This window comes from Dendropsophus ebraccatus, chromosome 1 (assembly GCF_027789765.1).
Source record: "Dendropsophus ebraccatus isolate aDenEbr1 chromosome 1, aDenEbr1.pat, whole genome shotgun sequence".
In the NCBI taxonomy this organism is placed as follows: domain Eukaryota; kingdom Metazoa; phylum Chordata; class Amphibia; order Anura; family Hylidae; genus Dendropsophus; species Dendropsophus ebraccatus.
The window spans coordinates 174273503-174288198 of record NC_091454.1 but is presented as its reverse complement, the minus strand read 5'-3'; the positions used below and the strand labels follow the sequence as shown (position 1 = coordinate 174288198).

The following is a 14696-nucleotide window of genomic DNA, read 5'->3' as shown; positions in this document are numbered from 1 at the left end:
CAGGTTCTTCTCCAGTTTGTACTTATCCAAATGTCTGGTGCACTGGCGCACAGCCCACCCTCAGTGTACCCATGTCTTCTAGTTACCATGATTACTAGATGTATATATATATATATATATAAAGTATTTACTGCACTAGTGCTTAAAAAGGGAGGACCTGTAAACGTCACGCCTAGCCAACTCTGTCCCATTGGTGGAGGGGGAGAGTCTCCATGGACGACTTTGTTTGAAGAGCGCTGCCGCCGTGGCATAAAGACCTTTCATATTTTCATTGTGAGAGTTTGAAGGTACTTTTTTTTGAAGAATACAAGACTGAGGTATTACAGGAATTGCACACCATTTTCTTGGTTTAAAACCCCTAATCTGGGGTGTAGCTAGAAGGGGTGCAGAACATGAAGCCGTACCTGGGCCTAGGAGCCCGAGATGGCCCATAAAGTCTGCCTTCCCATATGAGAAAGCCAGTCCTATAAAAATCCATTATAATTAAGGGGCCCTGTTACAGATTTTGCATCGGGGTCCACCGCCTTCAAGTTATGCCTCTGACCCCTATGTTATAAATTTAGGGTACTGATCTAAATATGAGTGTGCCTTTATCATGAGCAGTTATGAAGGTGGATAAATGTTATTCCTTTGTCAGTTTCTACACAAATCCTGACATTTATGCCGACATTTACTCTTTAAATGCATAAAAGTAAAAGTGATCTGTAAACAAGGCATAGTTCATCTTCAATATGTCATCCTTGCAAAGAGGCTCAGACATTTCAGCAGTTTCCGTATGCTAGGTAGATGTTAAAACAGTTAAGTAGCTAATTACATGTTAATTGATGATCTCTATACTTCCAATGTGGCAGAATTCTTCTATAATAAGCACAATTAGCTTATTATACATTCCGCTATTAGCTTGTTATACATTCAGCTAAGCTCCTGGTCCTCTTGAGCAATATACAATTTACATTCCCTATGAGATATTCATAGCCAGGGCACCAGCATACACCTGCTTTATTCACTCTCTTTGTATGAAATTGCAAGCTGTGCTAAGCAGTAATACAAGGCAAGGCACAGAGGTCAGATGTTTGCCGGGCCATGCTTGATGTTATAGTGAATACAATGTGAAGTAGTTTTCTTTAGTGCAGAACCTTACAATGGCTATAACTGTATTTTTATTGTAAGCCGTTTAGCTATGAGGCGTTATCTGGGCTTAACACTAAGCTTATCGCTCTATATTTACAGCAGCAATATGGATAACAGGCATCAAGTTGAGGGTCATATTAGCTGTTTTGTGGTGTATAGATCAGTTATGTGTTGAAAAGGACCGTGCAGTGTGCATAATGGTTGTGTACAGTCATGTAATGGACCCTCCGGATGTGCTGCTAGATGTGCCCCAAATGGGCAAGACAGGGCCAGGAGGCTAGACTACACCCCCCCCCCCCCACACACACACACACACTCTGGTAAATAAATGAAAGTCTCAGTAACAGGTGCTTTGTTGAAGAATTCTTTACCAGAACACATTAATCAACAGCCTTTCTCATCCTCAAAGGATGCACTGGTTTAAAGGGGTATTTCAGTGTGTCTGGACATAAAAGAAATAAACTTTACTCACCTATAAGCACAGGGTCCCCCACAGGGTCTGCTGCAACTAAGACAGGACACCACTCTGGCCAGTGTTCCAGTTTTTGGCTAAGCAGACACGTCCTATTCTGGGCTTGTGTATCAGAAACAGGCAGAAGGAACACATAGCGGGGCACCACAAGCTGAACAAGAGCTACAGTGGGACCTGTATGGGAATGGGGGAGTAGGTAACCAACAACCACATCATAACACCTGGACCACAAGAAACACACTTGCTCAGGAACCCAATCTTCTACACATGCACATTGAAAATTATCATTAAAAAGTAGAGAGTGAATGGGCTGTAAAGGCCAAGCATGTCCACTGCCTGGGTATGTGCACATCAAAATGTGCACGGAATCCGCTCAAAATTGCTCCCTTAAAAAATAGCAGCCTTGGCTCCCATAGGTTTCTATTGACTTTCCGCACATTAGTGCACACTGCAGAATTTTCTGTCCGGACATTCTGTCATGGGTCCACGTTCTGCCAGAGGAATTGACATGTCAATTCTTCGGGCGGATTCCGCTAGAGGAATCCCATAGAAGTCAATGGAGCTTAAATTCTGCTTGAATTCTGCTCAAACTCTGCTCCTATTCTGCCAGAGCTAAATATTTGAGGAATTTCAAGCAGAAAACTTTCCTCTTCAATTCTTCGCCTATTCCTCAGTGTGTACATACCCCTACCCTGTACATTTGGGAGACAAGAGACCTCCATACTTGAGATGGGAGTGTTTGAACCCCTCACTATAATCTAGATTATCTCTTAATCTCTATAATCGAGTATCCTTTGGATAGGTTATAACTTTTTATCATGATATAACTTCTTTAAAGAAGACTTGTGGCCTTCCCTGATCTGCCTGTTTTAATAAATTATTATAGCGCCACAAGTATGTGTAGGGACACACTACAGATCACACACAGTGACACTGACATACAGTAGTACAGGTGTTTTCAGCGTCACTGTGTGGTTGTACTACTTTGTCTTGTCTCTTGTTTGCCATTTGACTGGGTGTTCTCTCACAGTCCTGAACCTCTACTGTTCCTATCCGTCTGTACTGTTGCTGCCATGCGCCTGAACTATAAAAAAGGTGTGTGAGGGTTTCAGTCTGCACTGTTTTAGTTTAAATGTAGAGTACTACAGTATATACTGTAGTAAATAAACAGTACATTTTTAAATACAGATATACTGTATATAGGTACAGTTGGTGGATTCTGGAATCAATAAAAGGAGAAGTCCCATGAAAATAAAAGATTACAGAAAGGTGGGGGGGGGGGGGGTGCGGGAACATAATAAAGAAAGTATGCTTACCCATCCTGTGCCCCTGTTGCCTTAACGATAGCTGACAGCGCTGGCTTCCAGCCACTTCTACTGCTGCAACATCATGTATCCTGCTGATGGTTTGCCAGTGCAGCCAATCAGTAACTGGGGCGTGACATTGCTGCAGTCACTGATTGGCTGAATGGGCAATCCACCAGTGGGGCCATGACTTTGCAGCATCAAGAGCTGATGGAGGCCGTCAGCTGTGAGACACAGGCAGAAACTGGCACTATGGAGGCACAGGGACAGGTAAGTATACTTTCTTTAGTATGTTCACGCACCACCCTGGCTGCAGCATATATATATTTTTTTTTTTCATGGGACTTCCTCTTTACACACATTTACATTACTTGCTAGGTTTACAAACTGCTCGGAAGTGGTTGAATACAGAGATATCACTGTATTTAGTAAAACAAGCAGGCCAGGAGGGTTCTCTTTATGTATGTATAAAATGTGTATTGTGCTTTTTACAGGCAGTCGTCAGTATATGGTGCTAACAGCTCGTGTACACCCTGGTGAGAGTAATGCCAGCTGGGTAATGAAGGGAACTTTGGAATTTCTCACTAGTGATGACTCTACTGCACAGATCCTCAGAGAAATGTTCATCTTCAAGATTATTCCAATGCTTAACCCAGATGGTGTCATTAATGGAAAGTAAGTGTCTCTATTTGTTTATGCTATGTGTGTCAACCTGTAGTGATTTTCCTAATTTATTACATAATGAATAATCAAATAAGATCTACCGAATAATGAATTGTTGATGCTGGATTGCTGGATACTGGTACCATCTATAAATACAAAATATTAGAGCACAAAATGACCTTGTAACCAGTGCCCAAACACCCCCCCCCTTCTTGCCATGACTTTTCACTATCAAGAATATTTTTTTTTTATTCTGTCTTAAATATTTATAAAAATACTAATGCAACACCCCAATAAATAAATAATTTGCAAGAACCTGAGATAAAGAATTAGAGGGAACTATGGTGTCATGGTTTTGTCAACAGTATATGAGCATGAAGAGTCCTAAAGTGGACTGTAGTAGGTGTGCTGCAATGTGCAGGAAAATCATCAGGTATAGAGGTGAACAAAGGTACGAAATAATGGAAGATGGTACCTGATAAAGAAATATAACACATATATCTCAGAAGGTAAAGATAATTCCTAATTATCAGCAGGAAAATAACTTGGATATATTCAGTACCTATAAACCCCCCAAAATATACTCACAACATCATTATTAATATATCCCCGTTGAAGCCATCTGGCGCGTCAGACTCGAAGTGGGGCTCCATTCAGGGCCATATTTACAGCTGCTGTGGCCTTAAGGCCCTATTCCACAGAATGAATGTCGTTCGTATATCGGCCACTACGAACGATAATCGTCCCGTGGAATAGAGTGCAACGATCAGCCGACATCGTTTATGTCGGCTGATCGTTGCAGTCGCTTGTTTTTCAACATTTTGAAAAACAAGCGTCTGATACAGTAACGATCTGCTGCCGTCGCTCCGTTGAATAGGAGCATCGACAGCAAATGCTGCTGTATCCTATGGGCTGCCCGGACGATCAGCTCTCCTACGAGCAGCCCCCCCCCCCCCTGCAGCTCCCCGCCGCCCCTCCTGCACTCACCCACTGGCTGCAGCTGAATAGCGGCGGTAGCGAGCGAGAACGAGGAGCAAACGAGCGCTGAGAGCGCTCGTTTGCTCCTCTTAACGACCGGTGGAATAGGGGCATTAGGCATTAAGTCTGAGGACGCCCCATCTTCACTCACCAATTAGCATCATGATTTTCTAGTTTCTCATATTGATATCTGATCAGTCTTAGACCGCATTCCCACATTTCCACGTCACCACATGCAGCCGAAACCAGACCCTCATGCGGTAACCAATAGGCGTTCATTCATTTCTCTACATGTAGAAACATTATCTGAATTGTGTTTTTTTATGGTTTTTAACTGATTAAAACGGGACCTAAACAAAACTGCCATACTGTGACTAGATAACACCCCTGAAAGGTGCTGCCCTAAGCACCGGACCAAGGGTGCCTAGTGGTAAATACGACCTTGGCTCCAGTGTCTGGTCACTTTACTTTTGGTGGATCTGTTGGTAGCTGGGAATTTATTTTTTGTTTTGTTTCACATTGCGGGTATATTTATTGGGGGCAGCCTTATCACCAGATATATGTGTGGTGTCCCCTGTGGACACACTCTTCCAATTGTGACACATATAATATCACATCCGTTGCTCAGGCCCCCTCTCCGTATCCCAGTGAGGGACAGCCCGGTCACTGGAGGCGGCTGTCTCCTAGCTGCTGTCTGTCTGTGTCGAAGCAGAGAGAAGGGGGAGGGAGGCCCAGCACCACAGCAGAGCAGACACAGCAGGTATGGCTGGAAGCTGTGTGTGTGTCCTGTCCCCTCCCATACAGCCTGATCTTAGCGCCCCCACAGCCTGTACACACATTCACCTTGCTGGGGGAGTAATAGAAAATCCCTAGATGCTATAGTTAAAGCCGCACACTGTAATAATACCATAAGAATAAGTATACACTACTTACATTATTAGTGCAGTGTACTGTAAAAATATGTAAAATAAAAAATAAATGAATCCACTGTATAAAAAATAAAAATCACTACTTTTCCCTATTTTTCAAATAAAAAAAGTAAACAAAAATATATATAACTATGAGTGTATGTTCACACTATGGAATACATTCGGAAATTTCACGCAGAGACAGTGCGGCAGACACCACTTCCCCTTGGTCCCATTAACCTAATGATATTCTCCAGCTCAATTCTTTGGGCAGACAGCGGATTGAGTTTGAGAATATCATTGAATCAATGAGACAGATGAAACTTCAAGCAGAGTCCGCCACACATCCTAAACATGAAATTTTTGAGTGTATTCCATAGTATGAACATACCCTGAGACTATATATATATATATGTATATATATATATATATATATATATATATATATATATAAACTAAACAAAAACTACATTACTTTTCCTGCATGGTGACCGCCATAAAAAGAATATATTCGTGCAATATATTCACTTTTGGTATATATGTGCTGTGTGTATATATATATATATATATATATATATATATATATATATACACATACACAGTTGGCTACGTAGATTTCCTAACTACTAATTGTTAATTTTTGGGGGGGGGGGGGGGGGCATTTCATTTCTCGCCTCAGGCAGCAGAAGACCCAGAATCGGCCCTGTGTAGTGGCACAACTTCTAGGCACACAGTGCGTCGATAGCCTGTGCCTATTTGAAATACCTTGGGACAGTGACTCAATGGGCCAGTAAAAGTATAGTGAATGTATTTCTTTAAAGGGGAAATTTCATCAGGTTACGAATCTAACCTGCTGTTAGTCCCCTATAGCACCTGGGATGCTGAGGAGGAAGGTATTTGTCTTTCCTTCCTCCTCCGCACCAGTCCCGCACTGTTGGTCATTCCGTGTTCCACTCTGGAATACTGTTAGGAGCACTGCCACGTCATCCGGCCCACCTCCTCTATTGATTATCATTAGAAGGGACGGGGTGGAGGACACAGCAGTTCTCCTAACAGTGCTCCAGAGTGGAATTTAGTTTACCCCGACTAATACAGCGGGATCGGCCCTGAGGAGGAAGGTAATACGCATACCTTCCCCCTCAGAATCCCCAGTTCTATAGAGGGGCTATCCTGCTGATAGTTCGCCTTTAAGGTGGTTTCATTTGCAGCATTTAGGGGGTAGAGATTTCTTTGTTTTTGTTTTAAAGAACTGTTCGTAGTGGATAAACTCTTTTGGCCAAAGAAAAGTTCTTGTAGGATAAAGGATGGTAGTAATTATCTATCCATATGAAATATAATTGCATTAGCCTTATTTATTTCCATTTTAAGCAGAGTTATCACGGTGAACATGGTAAGAATACAAAAGGCTGTCACTTTGCTTCCGCACCGCTCCGTGTTATATACAGCAGGAAGCACAATATAAATTACAAAGAGAATTTTCTTTTGGGCTGACACCAGTTGAACAATGAGAGTTTCTCCCGTGGAGAAGCTATTAGAAATTCAGCTCCTCTCCTTAATTGATCCCTGTGTAAGAGACAGTTTGATCTTTCAGCATTACCTTTTGGAAACACAAGCAGCCTTGCATCAATTCCTATGTCTTGAATTTAGGCTATTAATTAAACACGTATAAGCCTGCATTTCTCTTTCTATAAACATCAATAATTGATGCGGGATAATGATATGAATCTTCTGCCAGAGGAAGACATATTTTAAGTGTTCCTTTCCCCGATGCATCACATTAAAAAAAGATTTGGTAATGTTAATTCCTGTGATTGTACTCAGGGCAGCGCTTGAAATGTTCCTAACTTCAGCACATTTTATATATATAAAAAAAAATATATTATTTTATCTGAAGTGGTTTTGTATTCATTTTATGCATGGCTGTAATTATGTGACAAATTGAAACCGATGAGAAGGTGGCATTTGAGTATTGCTGTGAGTTGCAGATGAGGTCCCGTAAAGGTCATTCATTACTTAGCCATACAAAAAATTTATATAAAAAGTCATGCTAGGAAATGAATGATAGAACCGCAAAAATCTGTGTTCTTCAAAAGTTTTAAAAGGTTTCTCTCACTTCCCGCACGGTTACATTTACAGGTTCCCACCCTATTGATGACAAAAAAGGAGACGACTGAGGCCTCTCAGGCTTTTTTTTTTCTGCAAAGTGACAATCCCTTTCAGGCAATGCTACAATTTAAAGTGTCTCTGAAGAATTCTAAGATAAGCTACCTTGTCTGTGTACAAGAAGAGACACTCATTATGAATATTATATAACTTATTTATTTCACCAGTATTGCACTGCAGTTTTCTGTCAATTCCAGTTGTACCTGGTCTACAGTTTCCCTTTTTTTTTTCTTGTTCAACAATGATAGTTCATCATTGATTGTCTTTTGTGTGGCATTGGTATTGTTGAGAACCTATTACACAGGCCAACTACGACCTGATCATTTTAGTAAACGAGCGCTGATCTGGTAGATCTGGACCTACTTGACCTATTAGACAGCCTGATAATCAGGCAGTAAGGACTGCATGGACATCGTTAGCGATGTCCATGCACCACTTGCCCAAACACCTGATACCTTACCTCACCCCGCTCCCGGTCATCTCTCCTGTGCTCCGCAGCTTCCCGTTCCTGGTATCTGAGCGTATGACCAGGGCCACCATAAAGCTTAAGTGTTTGCCCTCTCCGCCTTTACCAAAAGCTATTTTTCCCAAAATTTCTATTTTAATTTGGGATATAAATTTTTTTTACAGACCAAAACACATGCTAAATTTTAAGCCAAAATCTGACCACATTTTGGTACACAAATGGGTAAAAAAAAAATTATAATAAAGATTTGACGCCTAGGCATCTTAACCCCTTAGTGACCGCCATGCTGCCTTTTCACGGCGGCCACTAATGGGCTTTATTCCGATGCGTACGCCTTTTAACGGCGGGCGCATCGGAATAAATTACCGCCCGGCGGCGGCTGCAGAGCGGGGGGATCAGCGGTCAGTGTGACCGCTGACACCCTCCTGTAACTGCCCGGAGCGGAGGATTCTCCGCTCCGGGCAGTTTAACCCGTTAAATGCCGCTGTCAAACCATGACAGCGGCATCTAACGGGTCCCGGTGGATCCCGGACGGCGCCGTGGGTCACTTACATGATCGCGATGTCCCGCGGCGCCGTCCGGGGTCCCGATGTCTCCATGGTGATTCCGGGGTCCTAATGAAGGTCCCCGGGGTCACCATGGAGATGCCTGATGCTGACAGGGGTGGCCGCGGCTATTGCCTGTCAGCATGAGGCATGATACAATACATTGCAGTACATCAGGTACTGCAATGTATTGTATCAGTGATCAAAGTATTTTACACTAGTGTACAGTAATGTACACTAGTGTAAAAGTAAAAAAAAGTGAAAAAAAGTGTGCACCAAACACAACACAGCCCCCCCCAGCCCCCCCCCAATAATAAAGATGCATTACATTCCCCATACACTATAAAACATTACATAAAAGTGATCAAAAACACAAATCCTATACATATTTGGTATCGTTACGTCCGTAACAACCCAATCTATAAAACTATATCAATAATTATATCGCACGACACACGCTGTAAAAAAAAAATAAAAAAAACAGTACTAGAATAGCTGTATTTTATCAATCCACTTTAGAAAATACGTCATAAAAGAGATCAAAAAGTCATATACATATAAAACTTGGTATCAATAGAAACTACAGATCTTCCCGCAAAAAATAAGCCCAAAACCAGCTCTGTCGTGCAAAAGATGAGAACGCTATGGATCTTACAATGCAGGGACAGTTTTTGTGGGTTTTGGCTAGGAAGATAGTTTCTATTGCGCCAAAGCGGTAATAGTTAAAAAAAACTATACAAATGTGGTATCGCCATAACCGTAGCGACCCAGAGAATACATTTATTATGTTATTATTGACCGCCGATACGGATTTTTACGGCGATCACTAATGGGCTCTATTCTGCTGCCATCAGCTCTTTATGGCGATGGTGCAGAATAGTGCAGCGGCGCCAGTAATGCCCGCAGCCCCCTCCTCTCAGCTATCGGAGGTAGATGAGGGGTTGGGGGAGAGTGTGGGGTCAGTCCCGGCCAGTCCCCTCACCGGTTATCGCCGTTATTATCAGTATAAAGGCAGCTACCGGTAACGGGCATTGCCAGCGCAGCTGAACGCTTTCATCTCTTCTCACCGTGAATCCACAGTGAGAGGAGATGAAAACATGTCCCCCCCTGTCCCCAGAATTAACCCTAGTGACCTGGTCACTGACCCTCCCCTCCCTGGGCGGCCATCTGATCCAAGATGGCCGCCGTCATCACTGTGAACAGACTCTGTTCACAGTGATGGATTCCTAAAAATGATCCAAGCTTCATTCTCTCCACCACCGGAGGTGGCGGAGAGCATGGGGCAATGATCGGTGACCACCCGGTGTGGTCCTAGTACAAGTGATCAGCGGTATATACTATATACCACTGATCGCTTGTTCCAAATGGTGCCGGCACTTTTTTACGCCTGTCACCAAAGTAAAGTGCCCTGCATTACCCGTAACCACCCTGGATTACTTGTAACCACCCCAGATTACCTGTAACCACCCCAGATTACCCATCACCACCCCAGATTACCCATCACCACCCCAGATTACCCGTAACCACCCCAGATTACCCGTAACCACCCCAGATTGCCCGTAACCACCCCAGATTGCCTGTAACCACCCTAGATTGCCTGTAACCTCCCCAGATTGTCCGTATCCACCCCAGATTGCCCGTATCCACCCCAGACAGCCCATAACCATCCCAGATAGCCCATAACCATCCCAGACAGCCCATAACCATCCCAGACAGCCCATAACCATCCCAGACAGCCCATAACCATCCCAGACAGCCCATAACCACCCCAGATTGCCTGTCACCACCCCAGAATGCCCGTAATCTCCCCAGATTGCCCGTAATCTCCCCAGATTGCCCGTATCCCCCCCCCCATAGCCCATAACCATTCCAGACAGCCCGTAACCACCCCAGATTGCCACAGACTGCCTGTAACTACCCCAAATTGCCTGTAACCACCACAGATTGCTCGCAACCACCCCAGATTTCCCGTCACCACCCCAGATTTTCCGTCACCACCCCAGATTGCCCGTTGCAACCCCAGATAGTCAGTGAACACCACCAAATTGCCCGTCACCACCCCAGATAGTCAGTGAACACCATCAGATTGCCCATCACCACCCCAGATAGCCAGTAACCACCCCTAGATAGCCAGTAAACACCCCAAGATTGCCCATAACCACCCCATACAGCCAGTAACCACCCCAGATTGCCCGTAACCACCCCAGATTGCCTGTGACCACCCCAGATTGCCTGTGACCACCCCAGATTGACCGTAACCACCCCAGATTGACCGTAACCACCCCAGATTGACCGTAACCACCCCAGATTGGCACAGACTGCTCGTAACCACCCCAGATTGCCCATAACCCCACCAGATTGCCTGCTGCCACCTCAGATAGCCAGTAAACACCCTGAGATTGTCTATTACCACCCCAGATAACCAGTAAACACCCACATATTGCCTGTAACTAAAATGACACTCCTTCTCTTCTGAGCCCTGCTGTGTGCCCATACAGTGGTTTATGCCCACATATGGGGTACCATTGTACTCAGGAGAACCTCCGTTACAAGTTTTGGGGTGCTTTTTCTCCCTTGTTCCTAGTGAAATTGAGAAATTTCAAACTAAACAAACATGTTATTGAAAAAATTCAATTTTTTTCATTTTTACGGTCTAGTTTTGAATACTTTCCTCCAATACCTGTGGGGTCAAAATGCTCACCACACCCCAAGATAAATTCCTTGAGGGGTTTACTTTCCAAAATGGGGTGATTTTGGGGGGGAGGGTTCTATTCTGTAGACATTACAGGGGCACTGCAAACGCACCTGGCGCTCAGAAACTTCTTCAGGAAAATCATGCACTGAAAATGCTTGGCGCTCCCTTCCTTCTGTGGCCCGCTGTGTGCCCACACAGTGGTTTATGCCCACATATGGGGTATCATTCTACTCAGGAGTACCTGCGTTACATATATTGGGGTGAGTTTTCTCCCCTGTTCCTCGTGAAATTGAGAAATTTCAAACTAAACAAACATATTATTGGAAAAATTCTATTTTTTCATTTTTACTGTCTTCTTTTGAATACTTTCCTCTAATACCTGTGGGGTCAAAATGGTCACCACACCCCAAGATGTATTCTTTGATGGGTGTACTTTCCAAAATGGGGTGACTTTTGGGGGGGTTCTATTCTGCTGACACTACAGGGGCTCTGCAAACGCACCTGGCGCTCAGAAATTTCTTCAGCAAAATCTGAACTGGAAATGCTAATAGGTGCTCCCTTCCTTCTGAGGCCTGCTGTGTGCCCATACAGTGGTTTACGCCCACATATGGGGTACCGTTCTACTCAGGAGAACCTGCATTACATAATTTGGGGTGCATTTTCTCTCATGTTTATTATGAAAATGAGATACTTTAATCTTAACAAATATATTATTGGAAAATTTCTATTTTCCATTTTTTTTTCCGGCCTAATTGTGAATACTTTCCTCCAGCCCCTGTAGGGTTAAAATGCTCATTATACCCCTAGATTAATTCTTTAAGGTGTCTAGTTTCCAAAATGGGGTCACTTATGGGGGTTTCCAGTATACAAGCCTCCTAAATCAACTTAAAAAAGAACTGGTCCCTAAAAAAAACAGTTTTGGAAATTTCATGAAAATTTGATAATTTGCTGATACATTTCTAAGCCCCGTAACACCCTAAAAAAGTGAAATATGTTTACAAAATGAAGCCAGAATAAAGAGGACATATTGATAATGTGACTTACTAACTAATTTTTGTCATGTGCCTTTTTTTTTTTTAGAAGCAAAGAATTTCAAAGTTCGTAAAGTGCAAAATTTTCAAATTTTTCATTATATTTTGATGTATTTCACCAAAAACACACCAGACAGTGACCAAATTTTGCCACTAACATAAAGTACCATATGTTACGAAAAAACAATCTCAGAATCGCTAGCATACGTTAAAGCATCACTGAGCATAAAGTGAGACAGGTCAGATTTTGAAAAATGAGCCTGGTCATTAAGGCCCAAACAGGCTTGGTCCCTAAGGGGTTAAAATAGGTGTAAACTGTAGCTGTATTTTGAATATGTTATTTTAGATACAAGTTTGTTGAAAATCAGCCTTCCATGCACACATTGTAAAAGAAATATTGTTTTTTACAATGTGTGAAGAAATTAAAGGGGTACTCCAGCGTGGGGGCACTTTTGCGCTGGGACCGGGGATGAGGTGGCCGAGGGAAAAGATGTCCACTCACCTCTCCGGTTCCAGCGGCGGGTCTCGCATCCCGGCGCTCCGGTGCCCGGTTCCCGGCCACTTCCGGGTGCCTGACGCGGGCCCGAGACGTGACTCAGCCACTCACCGAAGGAGGTGGGATCTGAGCGGACTTGAAACGGATCTCTCCTCCTTCACTGAGTGGCTGAGCGGACCTGAGACGTCATGTCTCGGGCCCGTGTCAGACACCCGGAAGCGGCCTGGCACCGGAGCGCCACAATGCGCAGGAAATGGGGAGGTGAGTGGACGTCTTTTTCCTCGGCCACCTCATCCCTGGTCCCAGCGCAAAAAGTGCCCCCATGCTGGAGTACCCCTTTAAATATCGTGTAGGTCTGGAAGTTTGCACAAAAATCTGTGACCTTGCGGTCTTAAGACCTTATTACACAGGGCCTGATTCAGCCAATTATTGTTCTGTATAATAGAGAGAATGATCAGAAAATGTTCCACACCTAAAATCATCGTCGGGCATGCATCGCTACATGTAATAGCGATGTGTGGCCAATGGCTGATGACTGTACTATAAAAAAATAAAGTATTAACTCACCTTATCACGTTCTCTGATGTCCCTAGAGGCCTTCGCGGTTGTCTGCGGCTCTTCCTTCTGTTCTGGTCTTTGCACTAAGTGGCCGTGGCCAGTGATTAGCTAAGTGCCCGCGGCCTGTCAGTCCAAAGACTGAACCAGGAGGCAGAGCCGCATACATCAAGAAAGGCCTCCGACAACACTGGTGAACATGGTAAGGTAAGTTAATATTTTATTGTTTTACACTAAAGGCAAGGGCTGCACAGACATCGCTAACAACGTCCGTGCAGCCCTTTCTGCCCGATAGTCAGCCTGTGTAAACGAGCACTTATCTAGCAGATTTGCGCTAGTTTACAGTCTATGATCGGACCGTGTAATAGGATCCTTACTCCCTGTTTGTGTGATGGGTGTGTAGCAAGGTGGGGAGGAGGCATGGCCTCCTCCGATGCTTAATTTATCATGATCGATGAGAATCTAAACCACATGTCATACATAATGCAAGACTCCATGATTCTTACCAACTATATAACTTGATAGCAATGGTGCCTGCCATTGTGGATCTACTATCAAGCTGTTAATTGTAATACACTCAACAAATAGCTGGCCAATATCCCCCCCATTTAGGGTATCCGAAGGTGGTTTGGGGGGGGGGGGCTGTCAGATTGTGGGTACAGAGTCGCTTTAAGGGCAACATTATATATACATATATATATATATATATATATATATATATATATATATATATATATATATTTATGTTTTTTTATTTAGAAAATATCCAGTGGCCAGTACTTCACTAATGCTCAGGCAAGTGATGTTCACTGCAGTAGGCTGGAGCTGTATGACAAGAATAGGAATCCTTTTCATACACACCCTTGTACAAACACGTGACATCATTGAATCTTTGCACATTAGAAGGCAGCAACTCAATAGATAGAAAGCAGGGACAACTCTGTATTCTCATGTGTCGATTGAAGAGTGTTTTCAATAACAATGAAAACAATTATTAAGTGTTTTCCAAAGGATTCATTATTTTATACACAGAACAAACTGAACGTTTAGTGCAGTCTTAGAAATACATTTTTATTTCACATTGTTTTACTATCCTTGAAAACAGACATACTGCACTACTTTTCTATATTTTAGAAGTGTAAATAGAAGAAAGAGTGTTCCTTTGAAAAAATCTAAATATGCTAGATTATAAACCCTTTGGTCCAACCATTGAGTAAAAAAGAATAGGATGCCCCTTAAGTCCCATATTTGTAAATGTAAATTTTTAGTGTGTCTGATAAAATCAGTTT

General features: G+C 43.2%; 1 protein-coding gene across 7 annotated transcripts in view; it reads left to right on the top strand.

Moving 5' to 3' along the window:
• Window positions 1-14696, top strand: part of AGBL1 (AGBL carboxypeptidase 1) — a 449865-nt gene that overhangs the window by 184520 nt on the left and 250649 nt on the right. For all 7 annotated transcript variants that reach the window (XM_069956680.1, XM_069956679.1, XM_069956678.1 and 4 more), the window contains one exon: window positions 3402-3582. In XM_069956680.1, the coding sequence (XP_069812781.1) occupies window positions 3402-3582 (181 nt within the window). The remainder of the gene's footprint in view (window positions 1-3401; window positions 3583-14696) is intronic.